The sequence below is a fragment of the Podarcis pityusensis genome (assembly GCF_964106645.2).
Source record: "Podarcis pityusensis genome assembly, chromosome: 2".
NCBI lineage: Eukaryota > Metazoa > Chordata > Lepidosauria > Squamata > Lacertidae > Podarcis > Podarcis pityusensis.
In genome coordinates, this window is record NC_138029.1 from 42489347 (window position 1) to 42506173 (window position 16827).

At 43.6% G+C, this 16827-nt stretch overlaps 1 protein-coding gene across 1 annotated transcript in view; it reads right to left on the minus strand.

The window, feature by feature from the left end:
• DNAH9 (dynein axonemal heavy chain 9) overlaps window positions 1–16827 on the minus strand; it is a gene marked incomplete at its 5' end in the record, with an annotated part of 193033 nt that overhangs the window by 75996 nt on the left and 100210 nt on the right. Inside the window, 4 exons of the mRNA XM_080993517.1 lie at window positions 6559–6819; window positions 13007–13240; window positions 13796–13957; window positions 15873–16015. Of these exons, the coding sequence (XP_080849643.1) occupies window positions 6559–6819; window positions 13007–13240; window positions 13796–13957; window positions 15873–16015 (800 nt within the window). The remainder of the gene's footprint in view (window positions 1–6558; window positions 6820–13006; window positions 13241–13795; window positions 13958–15872; window positions 16016–16827) is intronic.

Genomic DNA, 16827 nt, shown 5'->3' on the forward strand with positions numbered 1-16827 from the left:
CTTAATTGAGAGTTCTCATAAAGGTGACTGCCTTATAAATCTTTATGCACTTTAATGCAAGGTGGATTCAGGCCCATGCAGCGCCACAGAACGGTCTCTGAAAATCCCGCTGTGTTGTGGCTACATCCACAGGGAGAGACAATTGTGAATAACATCAGGCCACATGCTGAAACTGATCCTGCAGTGTCCTCACACAACCCCCACCCCTCCTGCCCATGTTCATTTGGTAGCAAGGCCACCACAAAGTTACGTACGCAGTGCAGTCAGTCACTACACACAAGAAACTTTGCATGTGAACCATATCCAAGATAAGGAAATAATGCCATCTGGTGCTGGGCCATCTAAATCCACCCTTGCAATACCATTTTATTTAAGTAGGATGCTTGAATCATAGCTGTCAACGTTTCCCTCTTTTAAAGGGAAATTCCTTTATTCCAAATAGGATTCCTCGCAAGAAAAGGGAAAAGTTGACAGCTATGGCTTGAATCCTGGATAAAATGTGGGGCTATGCTCTCTGAACATAACCCCATAAAAAGTTAAGCCTTTTAAAGTTCCATAGACTCCAGTGGGGGATGTTTAACCTGTTGGGTTAACTCTTCCACTGAATCAATGGAATTTAAAATGTGTTTAATATGAGGGAAGTATGCTTGAATGTCCCTTTCACTGAAAAAAAGAATTTTAGTTTTTTGCCTTCCTTCATAGAATAACCTTTCTGCTGTGCCACACACATACACACATCCCTCTGTACTTTGTGTTGCTTTGAACCCTTCTTCTGCCATCGGCTGGTGATAATATTCTAACAAGAAAGCAACAAGCTAAAGTGCTTGGTTTCATTTCTACACTGGGATTTTTTTAATACAAAAAAAAAATCACGTTAATCCAGCCAAGCTATGAAAGGAGTGCCATTTCAAGATCACCACATGACACCTGTTTCTCATTAATTGGCCCATAAATTTCATCAAAGCCATTTTTAAACTCCTCTGAGCTGGAAATAGCCAGAGTTAAGGATCCTCTTGTCATGCACAGGTTAATTCTGAAGCAGAATTCCACCTACCCATCATGGAACTGATAGCACAGGATGCTAAGAAGGTAACCTCCAAAGAACAGAGATGGTTGCAACTGATATAAGCACACAGACAACACTGGCTATATTCCAAAGGAGCAATCCTGCCAAAGATCTGTCACATCAAACTGAGAAGAAATGTGTGCATCATGCTGACATCCAGCAAATGTGAAAGCCCTGGCAGAGCAAGTCATACTCCTCACTGGGGATTCCTGCCCCAATAACCTCTCAGTACATTTGTTCTTCATATATCATCACCCCAATGACACTGAAGTCTACAGAAGGAAATTACTCTATCCCTGAGGGGCAGGGCATGCTGAAGCATACCTGTAGCATGGGATGGTCACTTGAAAATCCTTAGGACCTCTCTGGATTATTGTGTCTGGTGCCAGATGACTATGTTGATTACTTGGTATGTATGTAAAGATAAAGGGACCCCTGACCATTAGGTCCAGTTGTGACCGACTCTGGGGTTGCGGCGCTCATCTTGCTTTATTGGCCGAGGGAGCCGGCGTACAGCTTCCGGGTCATGTGACCAGCATGACTAAGCTGCTTCTGGCGAACCAGAGCAGCGCACGGAAATGCCGTTTACCTTCTCTCCAGAGTGGTACCTATTTATCTACTTGCACTTTGTTGTGCTTTCGAACTGCTAGGTTGGCAGGAGCAGGGACCGACCAATGGAAGCTCACCCCATCGTGGGGATTCGAACTGCCGACCTTCTGATCGGCAAGTCCTAGGCTCTGTGGCTTAACCCACAGCGTCACCCGTGTCCCTCTGTGGTATGTATAGACTTACACAATTTGAGCAGCAGAACCAATTTGGTCACAAAGATAACCTTGATTCCAGGACTGAGCTTGGGGGGGGAAACAATGCTACCAATTAACACCAGACGTTCACTATGGGCAGCACCAAATGGCTAGTGCCAATAGTATCATAGATCTTCCTGGCTACGGTCATGATGACTCTATAATGCTACCTCTGGAATCAGAGGCAGTATTACCCAATTGTCAGTTGCTGTGGGCAGTAGTGGGCTGTTGCCCTTGTGTCCTGCTTATGAAATTCCCAGCAGCATCTGGTCGGACTCTATGGGAACTGAATAAGCAGAGACAGGATTATAGCCGGATCCAGCAGGGTTCTTCTTATGTTCAGAACCTGGGGGAATATCAGCAAATCTGCATGAAACGAAGCAAGGTGTGTAAGCCATTTCCAGATCCCAACATGCTCACCACTGGAATTTGTTTCAAGTAGCTCTGAGAAACGATGCCTCTGTCACAACTAGTGAATGGGGGAAGTCCCACAGAGAAAGCAGCTTGAGTTGCATTGTTAAGTTGAAGTCCTATACCTGAAACCCTGTCATGGGGCGGGGGGAGGCGTTTCAGCTGCAAACTGTCGACATGCTCCCCACTCAGCTAAAACCCTTCCGGCAATGCCACTCCTGAACTAAGGTTTGAATTATTTGCCTGACAGCAGAGTCTACCTGGAGCTGAAGCGCTTTCATTTATTTGCTTGTTAGGAACAATGACATCTGTTTTAAGGCCACACAGACAGCCGTCTGCTGTGCCATGGGCTTTGAATTATTCTGCTAACAGATTAGCAGTATGAATGGGCTGGGTGCAAGCAGCAGCCACCTACAGTACTGGCTGCAGAACTCAACAGCTCCATCTCAAGGCCAAGACAGACTTTCCTTCCACTGCAAGGCTAGCTTCCACATCTGGGCTTTTACATTTTAAATTCCCAGCGTGGGAGTGGGGGCAATCTGGCACTAACAGGGCTTACCTGCCTAAATTTAATTGCAGCATGGGAACAATTTTTATCCAACTTGCAGCTTGGGGTGGGAACATAAACCTTGCCTCCCTGTATTGTGTTATCCCAATGAAAAACCTCTCCTGAGAATGCCGAATAAATCCTAAAAACAAACAAACCCTAAAGTGTACACTAGCCATGCAATTGAAATAACACCTGTTTTGGCCCTCAGCAAAGTCCTTTGGGTGAGCGAGAGAGGGTGTCGATGTCTACCAGTCTGGCATCCGGTATGAATCTTTCCGGAGAGGGGAGAGAAAGTTCTACAGGTCTGTTCCCACAACCCTTGGTACAGACCTAGTGAATGCACACTGCAGCTGAATGGGTGGCAAATCAGTCACTTCCTTGCTTCATCAGGCACTCCAATCAGCACACAATGAAGCACCAACTGAGTGCTGAGGCATCCAGTCGCAAAGTGTGTCACTCAACCTTCATACTGATTAGGCACAGTTATCTGAGCTGGCCATACATTTTTTCCCTTCTCCCTGAAATATCCCCACTCCCCAGCTGGATTTATTGTTCATATCGTCCTTAGGACTTAGGGTAGATTACACCACTTTGTGATGTCCAGGAGCGAGTGCCAATCCTTAATGTATCCAAAGTAAGACATATCGGCAGGCACAAGGAAACCCCATTTGAAGTACAAAAAGAAAGGGAAATGGAACAAGGAATTTTGGAAGAAAGCATGGCTGATTGACTCAAATACTGAACAGAAGCACTCCACACTGCAACGTTTTTTTGCAGATCTCACTTCTATTTTTGAATACCAGGTACAGATAACACAGCATGGCCATTGCCTTCTTGGTCTGCTTGTGAGCTTCCAAGCACGTCTGCCTTGAAAACAAATACAAGACCAGGTGGAGGTTAGGGTGATCCAGCAAGCAATTCTTATGGTCTTAAGAGCTTTGTACCAATGTTTGCCATTCATTTTCACCCAAGAAACTGTGCAACTGGTAGAGGGCACCCATTCCCATAAAAGCAGCAGAGCAACACTGGCCAATTAGCAGAGAGCACCAAACGAATATTCATCCTCACAAAGCCCAACCATCTTGAAGGCCAGATGAAGAGCATGGGGTAGCAGAGATCTCTCTTTTTAAAATAAAAATAAAAATAAATCCCCATTATCAGACTAATACCAGTGTATGAAGGAGAAAATATGGGTGGCATTTTTCTAATTGAACTATGTATGCCTAAAATTGATCAGACAGCAACACAACTGAAATGCAAAGCCCAGATAATCTATTTGGACACCCACCAATCTTCCTTGTTCCAACCTCCCTCCCCCAGCAATCTATATTTCCCACTGCTTTCTACTAAAGAGCAATGCATATTCATTTTGCTCTGTATGAAAGCACAATGTAAACATATCTGCACTAATGGCTGAAACTTCTTAATAAACACACAAATAGAGCCAATTATTCATGTCAACGGATGGGCTAAACTCTCTGACGCAGGTGAGGAGGAGGATGTGATTTCTGGTGTTCTGTAAACGCTGCTGCCTTGGTCTCCAGGGAAGCTCCAGGCTTCCCATTAATCTTGCCTTAATGAGATGTTATACAGTTTCAGCATGAAACCCAAATTGACAGGATCCAAACATTTTCCTGCTGCATTAGGATTTTGTTTCTAGACACACGGATCCTGTCAACAGAATCGCCATGGCTGCCCTAAAAAACAGAACCAAACAGAAAGCTGCTACCTGCTTTTGTTTGTTTTTAATTGCTTGATCTTTGGGTATTTTTCTTGGTTTAGCCTAACCATAATGGAAGACAGGGAACAATTCAGTCTGTGCATATGCTAAGCTGCATTAGCAAATAAGCCTTGACATAGGGATCGTCTCTCCTGCTTTTGGGTATGTTGCCGTTACCCTACAACCCGTTTATTCCAAACCCCATTTTTTTTGCTCAAATAGGTTCAGTTATTTGAAATGATTCCATTGCCTGGTTCATAAAGCACAGTTAAAAATAAACTGTGCTTTAAGGTGAATGAGCAGTGCGTGGGTTCATTGCTCAAAAGCCCCTCCTTCACTCCTCTTCTGCTGCTGTCACACTTGGCAAGAAGCAAACCAGAAGCTAGCTCTGCATTATGTGTGAACCAGTAAACATGTGAACCAGTTTGGGCAGAAACAAGCCATTACTTTGTACATAATGAGCCAGCCAGCCTCTGGTTTGTTTTCTCCCTGGTATGGCTACAGCAGGAACAAGGAGGAGTGAAGTGGGGACTTTTAAGCAGCATGCACTAGCGCTAACATGCTGCTCATTCACAACAAACCATACTTCATGCTGAACTATAGTCTAATGTGACATCCAAACTAGGCCCATGAGTTCAAACTCAATGGAACTGATTCTCTGCAAAATATTCCCAGGTTGGTTTCCTGAGCAGCATCTTATATCTTGTGTCACCTTTCTTCCTCACTGGTTTGGTTCAGCAATAGGTATATGGATGCATAACCAATTCCTACAATGGGACCTCAACAACTAAAGGATGGCTCTTTCTCATGTGTACCTACCTAAGCCCATCTTTTGACAGACTTGCCTCCTCATTCTGAAGTGTGGAGGGCAGCTACAAGGGAGAAGATCTTCTCATTAGTGGTTCTTCCCCAGCTGTAGAGCACTCTCCCTAGAGAGGCTCACCTGGCAAACATATTAACATCCTTTTGGTGTCAAGCAAATACCTTTTTATTGTCCCAGAGTTTCTAATGTAGCTTTAACTTAGTTCATTGCTATTATTTGAGTCTCTGCTGTTATAGAGATTTGGTACATTTTGCACTGTGAGTTTTAACTCTCTGTGTTGTAGTTTTGAAGGATTTTGATTGTTCTCAGCAAAGTGCCACAATTGTCGCATTTGACTGATTTGTTTTCATTTGTTTAAACTGCATGTCACCCAGACAACATGGATCATGAGGTGACTCAGAAGTACAAGAAACTAAATACATAAAGGTTTCATGTTTACTTGTTCACAGGATTTCTCTCTCTCTCTCTCTCTCTCTCTCTCTCACACACACACACACACACACACACACCACCATGAGCACAAAGCATTATATTGTGTGAAAGAAAAGGAAACAAGCATTTCCTGAGCTAAGGTAAGTTATTGATATGAGTTCACAACTGAGTGATAAATGAGAGGGAATCCACTGGTTTCAAATTTCATCTCAGATCATTGTTGCTACAAATCAAGAGAATGTGCAGTCTGACCCTGCACATGACCTATTAGTCCCAATGTGTTAAATGGGGCTTCTTCCTAAGCAGGGGCACCAACTTAGACCTGAGGTTATGGGTGCCCAGCACAAGCGACATGGTGTCATGATGTCACATTGTGACATGACGTCATGATGTCACACGCTCCACAGCCTTGGACAGCATTTCTGAAGTCTCACAAGGCCTCAGACATGACTTCCATTGCTTCGTGAGGCAACAGATGTTGCACTGGAGGCCCTGTGGTATTGATGCTGAGCACCCACAACAAAAATTTTGTGGGTGCTCTGGACCCCTTATAGTTGGCGCCCCTGTTCCTAAGTAAATATGCACAGCTCCACAGCCCAATTATGAAAATCACATTTTCACCACCCCAAAACCTGTTGCACTGATGTTCAGCTTGTAGGATCCCCACAGGCATCTGATTGGTCACTTTAAGAACAGGATGCTGGACTAGATGGGCCACTGGCCTAATTCATCAAGCTCTTCTTATGGTCTTACCCTATTGAGTGTGTTGAGGGCTTCCTGAGCAGCTGCAAGGGCTGGTTCAGCTTTTGCCAAGTCCTCCTCACAGTCCCTCTGCTTCTGCTGGACCTCCTGCGTGATCAGGGCTACCTTCTGCTCCTCATCGTCAGCAATAGCCTTCTCCTTGCTGACTTTCTCTGTCTCGATGCCCACCACCTGGATCAGTTTGTCTGCATCTTCATTCTTCTGCTTCAGCTCCACCTCCTGAGCTGCCAACTTTGCCTTTAAATCATCTACCTGGAGTAAAGACGATGCAAACCCAGAGGACATGGAATTAGTATCATGGGCACTTAGATAAAAAGAATGTCTGAAAAGTGGGAGAGGGCAGTGGGGGAGAAGACGAAAGCTCTCAACAGATGTCAAGCCAATGGATTCATTTCTATACAAATGGGGGGGGGCTGGAACCAGTGTTTGGTTCTGGATTTTTAATGGCTATATCCTGGGAACCGAACTTGATAAACTGGAAAGTGAACATCTGCTATGTCACCTGTATTTTGATCTGACATCTGGCTGATTGCTGCATGTAGCATCAAATATTTAGGGGGTTCTGTACCTCTTGACCCACACATGAACCAGAAAGTTGCCCCATCATACCTTTTCTATATTCACCCTCTCAACACCTGGGCTTCATTTAATCCTCTTACAATTTCCCCACATAAGGGCAACCCTGCTTCAGCTTCACCCTAATCCTATTCCTTGAGCTTCTCCTGTCTCCTCTGTGCTGGGACAGAAGCTGCTGTATGGGTTGGGCACCAGTGTATCCTCATCAGTGATCATCTGCTGAAAGTACTGGCAGCTTAATTCTGCAGAACAAAAAGAAGGGTCATCAGCATGTGCAGATAAACACCTTCCAGATGCTTTATGAGAGCCTCGGCCAACTTAAGCTGTGAGTGCATTTCACCTCCATTTCTGGGAGAAAGGCTGTCTGCTCTTTCCATCTCAAAACCCAGCTTGATCTCCCCAAAAGCAATCCAGATGGAAACTGGGATATTGTGATTTAACTGTACTCTGAGATGGCTTTTTTCTTGCCCCATACTGAAAACATCCTCATCTCAGCTGACTTAAAAACAACAACAACGTTATTATAGATCAAGATGGTTTCTAACTCCAAGCTGCTATGCAATTTGGGACCCATTCCTAATAACAACAAACACTCTTCCTTCTTCAGACTTGTACATTCATGGCACATGCAGCTCTTCCTTGAGTGTGCGGTTGGTGATGCACTTTCTGTCGTTGGAGAAAAGGTGGGATGTGGCACAATGGCTGAAGAAGACACACAAAGCAATCTCTTTGGAGATGTGTTTTTTTAAGGATGTAGAACTAGTTTCCACATGCTATGACAGCCATACTGCTTTCAATGAAGAACTCTTTGCAGGCCCTGTGACAGCACCAGCTTCAATTCCTTTATAAGAACACTACAGCACTATACAGAACAAATGTTCTTTTTATTTAACCTGCAAGGGTAAGCTCTGGAGCTCCAGGGTAAACCTTTGCCTGTGGGGAAAGGCAGACATATAATTGGTCTGGGATTCCATGCCATTTTCAGCACTCGTTTTAAACACCCTGTAATCGCCCTAAAGTAAGTGGCAGGCATTTTGTGTAAGCTCTGAATAGAGCCCTGTCCTTTGTGTATGCCTTTGCAGAACAACTAATCCATTTTCATTTCCCGTTGTTCTGCTGGAGGAAGCAAAATTACCCTTAGCTTACTTGGGGGTGCATAAGCACTTTGGTCAGCAAAACTCAGTGGCAAGTTTGGCTCATTTAAAATTCTTTGGAGATGTGGGGAAATTGAAGGAAGAGAGATTTGGGGGTTTTGTGGGGGAGGCTGCTTTTAGATATGGCTTAGAGCCTTCAGCCTATGATAAGTAATTGCATGCTGGATACATGTATGAATAGAAAGTTTATCGGGCTTTAAGTGCTCCGATGAGGCAACCAAGGGATTGACTTGTCAGCTCTGCACAACCCTTATAATAGCTATATAAAGGGAGAGGATAGAAATGCAATCCACTGGCTCTCATTGTAAGATGCAATGGCATTTCCAGACAAAGCCTTCTTTAAAAAAATGCAGAGTATACAACAGTAATTGAAGGTTAAAGATTTGACATATTTTTAAAAGGAACTAAAAAAAAAAGCCCAAGAAAGGCTCCAAAGTATTAAGAACCAGGGTTGTATTTGAAAGCCAGGAAAATGCAACAAAGCAGAATAATTGTCCCTGTGTACAGATCCTCTGACAAAGGAAGGGAAACTGTTTTTAAAGCAGAATAAGCTTCATCACTCATGAAAAGCAAACACTGAAACCTTAATACTTAGGGATGCAGGTGGTGCTCTGGGTAAAACCTCAGTGCCTAGGACTTGCTGATCGCATGGTTGGCGGTTCGAATCCCCGCGGCGGGGTGCGCTCCCGTCGTTCGGTCCCCGCGCCTGCCAACCTAGCAGTTCAAAGGCACCCCCGGGTGCAAGTAGATAAATAGGGACCGCTTACCAGCGGGAAGGTAAACGGCGTTCTGTGTGCTGCGCTGGCTCGCCAGATGCAGCTTGTCACGCTGGCCACGTGACCCGGAAGTGTCTGCGGACAGCGCTGGCTCCCGGCCTATATAGTGAGATGAGTGCACAACCCTAGAGTCTGTCAAGACTGGCCCGTACGGGCAGGGGTACCTTTACCTTTACCTTTTTAAGCTTCATCACTCATGAAAAGCAAACACTGAAACCTTAATACTTAACCCTAAACTAAGCATTGCATGCAAAAATGTGTGGCGGTGATGTTATTCCAGTGGGCAACGTTTGTATGTGGAGACACGGCAGTGGAAGGGGCATGTACACTTTCACACCCATCATGTCTTTGTTCCATATTGCTTCCTTCAATGACATTTCCCCCATGAGGCTTCAAATGCATTTCTGGCCTTGCAAACACACATTTGATGGGGGGTGGGGGGGAGAGGGAGATATGAAACAGTGAAATAATGGGTGGGAAAGTACAAATGCCCCCACTTCACTCCCAAATACTGCCAACACAAAGCAGCTTTTATTGTTTTAAGAGCACCATCAAGCAAATACTTGTAATGTGAAGTTTGGGCATCTGAACCATGTCACTAATACCAAACCAATCTGAGGTGGGGAAAGTGTAAGTTGAGATGCTAAAATCTGCACTGGCGGCCATAATATTGGGCTAGGATTTGAGCTGAAAACTTAATGTAGGTTTCAATGAAGTATTAGATCTTTATTTTGAAGATGAAGGAGAAAACAAACCCCACATGTTCTGGTCTTAATACTCTTCCATGAAGTCATATACATATTGGTTTGTTTAGTTCTTGTTTTTATTAAGTATTTTGTGTTTTTATCTTGTGAACCACCCTGAGACCTACAAATGAAGGGGTATACAAATTTAATAAATAAATAAATAAATAAATAAATAAATAAATAATAAAATAACAATGGCCGACAAATCACAAGATGGCTAACGGGGGCATCAACTGAGGGAAGGTGTAAGAAAGCTTAGTTTCTTTTATGTGAATAGGATTATATTTTCAACCTGGTCATCAATGGTTGCAAGCGTGTTTAAAAAAAGAAAGCATTGTTGTTTTTCTTCTTCTGGGCTTATACGATTCCACATAAGCCATTCAGTAAAAGCCCTTCCAGAGACATTGTGGGAGGATATGGCTAACAAGCAAAGCAATATATGGCAATATAGTAGAGGGTAATCATGACCAGACAAGTGGTACAACTTTGGTATGCTTCTTACCCTCTGTGTTGGCCCACAGGGTTAAGCTAACAAGCTCAAAGCAACCCAACTTGCTTCCACACAGCTCTTCAACCCTGAAAATTAAGGCCTGACCAATCCACATGCTTTGTTTTCCCCTCAACTGAGAAGGGGGGAGATGTGTTTTCTCTGAGGGAACCTTAGATGGATTTGTGGATATTGACGGAAAGGAGAACAAAGCAAGCCAGATACAAGCAAGGCCAGCGCTACATAATTCCCAGGGGGACAGAAGGTAAAAATCCTGCACAAAAAGTAGGAGCATTAAGAACAGAGAGGCTTCCCAGTAGGCTCCCAGCAGGCTCTTTTAATCCGATTACCTGTGCCAGGGGTTTCAGGACTACTACATTCACTGCATCAGAAAGGTCAGCAATTAATTGCTACAGCAGGAGAGACTCAAGTCTGGAATTCAATGAAACCTTTTTTAAAAAACAAAAGAAATGCTAACAGGTTGCCTCAGGGCAGGCACAGGAAGCTAAGTGGAATGCAATTCCCTTCTCAGAGGGAGAAGAGTTCTGAAAATAAAATGGTTGCCCGAAAGCTTCTCATTCCCTGCATGTACTGGCAATACTGTACAGTGGTACCTTGGGTTACAGATGCTTCAGCTTACAGACTCCACTAACCCAGAAATACTACCTCAGGTTAAGAACTTTGCTTCAGGATGAGAACAGAAATCATGCTCTGGTGGCGCGGCGGCAGCGGGAGGCCCCATTAGCTAAAGTGGTACCTCAGGTTAAGAACAGTTTCAGGTTAAGAATGGACCTCCAGAACGAATTAAGTTCTTAACCCGAGGTACCACTGTACTGTGAAGATCAGGGAAGCCAGGGCTTTTTTTCAGGGGGAGCTCCCAGGAACTCAGTTCCGGCACTTCTCAAGTGGACGCCATTGCCATTCTAAGAAAAGACACTAACTGATGTGGAAATATGGAGAACTAAATTTAAGATTGGGGGAAATGAGAAACTGAGAGAAACCAAAATTGACAGTTTCATAATTTTTTGTAGACTGGAGTCCACTTCATGAGATACATGATAAAACAACGCAGCTCTAAAAGATTCACAAAGTGGGGGTGGAATAACCACTGAGAATAGATTTCTGGGTGCACATAGGACTTACAGGGCTCACAGCTGCTTGAGATATTTTCTCTGGCAGCCTGCCCGCAGCCCTTGGCATTTTCAGTATGCCAGCAGATGTTCGTTGTTTTGCACGAGTGAACAAGTGTGCGGGTACGAAGAGCAACTTGTGAACCTGGGCTTGCGGTTCATCCCCCACAAAAAAAACAACACAACAGGTAAGCCAAGAACAAACCTTGGTTGTAGAAAAAGTAACTGATCATGTCAAATTAGAGGGATAAATATTAAGAAGTCCTTCTTCGTCAATGGCGTTTCCATGTGCTGCTCTGGTTCGCCAGAAGCGACTTGGTCATGCTGGCCACATGACCCAGAAGCTGTACGCCAGCTCCCTCGGCCAATAAAGCAAGATGAGTGCTGCAACCCCAGAGTCGGTCACGACTGGACCTAATGATCAGGGGTCCCCTTTACCTCTTCCTTTTACCTTTTTACTAAATTTGTAACTCATTGAGGTGGCTCTCTCTCCTTCCTCCACCTTGCCAGATTCACATTGTCCTCTCTGGTCTGATATGATACTCAAGAATGTTTAGTCCCTTGCTCAATTTCATATACATTGGTTTATGTAGGTTTTATCCAAATGTAATGTTCGCAGTACAGTACTCACCTCTACTTTGCAATGTGTCTCACTTGTACCAATGTTTTCTTTTTATAATGTTATGGTTTATATGTCATGGAATACAATATTCTATGGGGGGGGGGCTTTCAATAAATGTCTATTGCAAAAGGAAAAAAGAACCAACTTTGAGCTCATAGTTTGTCTGAAGTGAGGCAAACCACGAGGCTGACTTTGCATGCAACTCTACACAGCTTAGCTTCCAACAGTACCAGAAGAGGACCAAAACATCCACAATTTATTGCTTTGCGTACACACATGCTTAACTTGTTCATGCTTAGCTGTGGTTTAGCTTAGTGCTATATGCAAACTGGCTCTTAATATCGTCCTTCTTCAAGGAGCATAGCAGTTGCTTCAGTAAAAAGAACAAGACGATGTAGAGCAGGAATTGAATTCACCCTACGTTCTGGCACAGCTCCAGTTTTTTAATCAGCCCACAAGCCCATCCACCTCATTATCTGATCTGTGAAAGCAGCAGGGTGCAGTGCTTCTGGGAGGAAAGCACTCGGCTTGACAATGGCAGGGGTGAGGCAAACTGCCCTGTTAATGTATCACACACACACCCCAAATTCATTACAGATAGCAAACAACAATTTATATAAATCCAATTTATAAACGTAAGGCTGAAGGTAGTCCTCTTTGCACACACATACAGGCAAACAGCAGTCTAAGATACACAGTAATAGTAATACAGAAAAGACCCACACAACTGACCCCACACATATAAATTGTTTGTTTCATATGTGCTTCTAAAGGGTACAGGATGCCATAATGAAGAAGGAAGTCATTTGTATGTGAGTGTGAGAGTGTGTGTGTGTGTGTGTGTGTGTGTGTGTGTGTGTAGATAGATAGATAGATATTCTTTTCATCTCCAACCTTTACAATATTTGCATTACTTTGCATCCCACTTAGCAACAAAGGCCTCCTCACCTGTGCAGATGTGCTGCTAAGCTTCTGCAGGCCGTTCTCTAGCCGCTCCATTTTTGCTGTCAGTTCTTTCTCCTTTTTAAGCAGCAAATTCTGATAGAGCTTAATCTGTTCCAAGAATGACTTGGGGGTGGTGTAGTTATAACGACGTTCATTACTCAGGTAAGAACGGGACATTTCATTAACACTGGTGTGCACATAAGCCATGAACTTGCTTATGGATTCCTTCACTGAAGCCTAAAAATAAAATGGAAGAGGAAATATTTTGAGCCAGATGGCTAAATGCCCCATGAACAGGCCTGAAATAATATAGCAGCTTAGTTACCAAGCCTCACAACTGCAGCAATGGCATTCCAGAAGTTGGGCTTTGCGTGTATTATCTTCTCAAGGACCTCCTTGGGTTTTGAATCTCAGTAAAGGAAAGAAGTTATGTGGGAAGCAAAATAAAAAAAATCCTTCCAGTAGCACCTTTAAGACCAACTAAGTTAGTTCTTGGTATGAGCTTTCGTGTGCAAGCACACTTCTTCAGATACACTGAAACAGAAGTTGCCAGATCCTTCTATATAGTGAGAAGGTGGGGAGGGGTATTACTCAGAAGGGTGGTGGGAATGGGAGATGCTTGCACACGAAATGGTGTGGGAATGGGAGATGCTTGCACACGAAAGCTCATACCAAGAACTAACTTAGTTGGTCTTAAAGGTGCTACTGGAAGGATTTTTTTTATTTTGACTATGGCAGACCAACACGGCTACCTATCTGTATGTGGGAAGCAGTCCTCAAATAATTGCTTACCTCAATAGTTTCTGTCCCTTGCAAGAAGCGCAGGCTGACTGACTCCAGAGCTTCTCGGGGCCACTCATGGAACCAATCTATTGCTGTACAGTTAACAATGGCTGGGAACTTCCGACTACGAACTCTCAGCTTGTTCCCCACTGGGGAAAAGCAAAGAGCAACCTGAAGGAACAGAAAACAGATGCTGAGAAACTGAGAAAGCAAGATTTGAAGAAGTAGGACTTTCAGCCATTTTGTGTTCAGTATTTGGTTGTAAAATGGTGACATTTGCTTTATACCAGCCATGTCCAAAGTATGTTTTGGGGGCCTAATCCGTTGTTTGGCCCTTTGGTTGGCCCTCACAGCCCTTCACTTCATCAAATCTGGCCCTCTTTGAAAAAAGTTTGGACACCACTGCTTTAGACATTCCCCTGCACTGGGAGATCAAAAGCTCAGAGGAAGGTTAAAAACACAAGAGGAAGTTTTTGCTCAGGATGTTGTGCACAGGAAATTCAAAAGTTCAGTCTAGAGACAAAGTGGTAACGTGGAGAAAGAAATTTAATCAGAAAAACTTTTTAACTGATTGTACATAACTAATTGCACAAATTTTGTACAGATAACAATCTAGAAAATGTAGAAACAAAAATGTGAAGAGCTGCAAGAGAGAGAAAGGGCCAAAATGCTTTAAGAGAGCCCAAGCTGTTAGAAGACAGCAGGAGAAACAAAGACCACAAACATACAGAATCTGTCCTGGTGGATGCAAATGGTTAAATATTAGTTTGATAAGGGGCACAAGTCTATAATAGATACAGCTGGATGTGTTGATCTCTGTTCACTTTTTATTTGCTCTCTTGGGTATCTACTCAAGCTGTAAAATTTTATTCCCCCAACCAAAAAAACCTTTTAAAACTTGTTGCCTTACTAGAACCATAAGTAAAATCATTGTTTGGGGGGGGGGGTTAACTAAGAGTTAATTGCCATACGACTCTGCACAGTATAGGAGGTAGGTAACAAAAGGTTAAAGGACTACCATATTTTTCGCTCTATAAGATGCACCAGACCATAAGACGCGCCTTGTTTTTGGAGGAGGAAAACAAGAAAAAAAATATTCTGAATCTCAGAAGCCAGAACAACAAGAGGGATCGCTGCGCAGCGAAAGCAGCGATCTCTCTTGCTGTTCTGGCTTCTGGGATAGCTGTGCAGCCTGCATTCGCTCCATAAGACGCACACACATTTCCCCTTACTTTTTAGGAGGGAAAAAGTGAGTCTTATAGAGCAAAAAATATGGTATTTAGCAGAGGCAAACTGAGGGAAAGGTGTCAACTGGGTGGCAGCAATACACTTCTCAAGGAGGGAAGGATTTGTTTGACTGGTTTGATTGCCTCCCTTCTCTCACACAGTGCAGGCTACAGTCCATGCCAGTGCAAGTAGATAAATAGGTACCGCTGCAGCGGGAAGATAAGCAAAGTTTCCATGCACTATGGCACTCGGCACGGTCCTTCGTGTGTGAGAAGCAGTTTAGTCATGCTGGCCACATGACCCAGAAAGCTGTCTGTGGACAAATGCCGGCTCCCTCGGCCTGAAAAGCAAGATGAGCACCACACCCCATAGTCGCCTTTGACTGGACTTAACCATCCAGGGCTCCTTCACCTTTTTTACCTTTACCATACACCACACAAAAACGTTCCAGTGGTACGGCTTGTCCTTACAGCTTTCAAGCCATGCCATAAGCTGACTTACAGCAAGTTCCAAAAAATGCATGGCACAGATCCACAGTTCAGAAACAGAAGGTACACTTATCTAAGGGCTTTGCCACACAGTCATTCCCCTCCCCCACCCCCCAAATACATGTGTGGTTCTTACTCGTGTTTTAGGTAGGATCCAGACAATTTCCCTTGATTTTATGTTTCTGTTGCAGGGATTTCACATTTTCTTAGCACTCAAATGTGAATACATTCGGGAGGAAATTGCTTAGTAAATTTATTGCAAAAAGCCAGCCAACAGAAATAGCTGTGGGAAGCACAAGATCCTTTATTTTTCAAAGCATAACTGAAAAGCATCAGCAGATGACTGGTCCTTGGGGACCACACAGTCCTACCTTGAGCTGCCGTCTAACTCTATCAATAAAGAATTTCCAACAGGCCTCCCTGGTGTCCATCAATCCTTGGGCTTTTACTTCATTTCTCATATTACCAATGATATTTTCAACTTCATCATCAGGAAAAAGATCAGGAATTTCTCCTGGAAACAAAGAAGTAATTTTACCCATTGTGATCTTTGCATCATTGGTAACATGAATTCTGCACAGAGCAGAACATCTTCACACAGCTGTTGAGTGGGAAGGAGTCCAAAGCAAACAGTTATAACCATACTAATAAGCCCACTTGATTCTGTCTCAATGGGCCTCTAGGTAAGCCCACAGGGACTAACCTTACAGCTGAATTATTTCTACAGTAGGTATTTGATAAAATAGAAAGAGTACACCAAGAAGCACCTTGGGGCTGTTAGCACATCTCCCAAGATAAAGAAATAAAGCAAAGGAACAGAAGAAACAGTGAGGTGCAAACTGAAAATCAGCATTACAGAAAGAGCCATTTGTCATCATTCCACATCCCGGATGTAAATCGTTTCTTGCAGCCAAGGCGGAAACATCCAAAGTTACCACTATACCTATATACCAAATAGGCACCAAAGAGGCTATGTTTGTATTCTGACATTATGGAAAAGAGCACTTTGGGCTCATGAGCTCTCTGGTGTGGCCACATGGTAAAGACTGGGGCCCTTTGCTTCCATTAGCAGCTAACCCAATCACTCATTTCACCTGAATCAGGAACTTTTGTGCATGAGGGAATCAAGCCGGGATCATAAATCACAGTCTGAGGTTGGCCATTTTGCCAAACTAACCACTCTTTGTCCGGATTCAGACATAATGAATAATCTTCCTCATGGCTGTGCCAGAGAGGACACATATTTTAGCATCATGTGAGAACCAGGCCTGTATATCTTTTTATCTTTCTAAAACATTCATAGTCCTATTAAACATCAGAAATAAC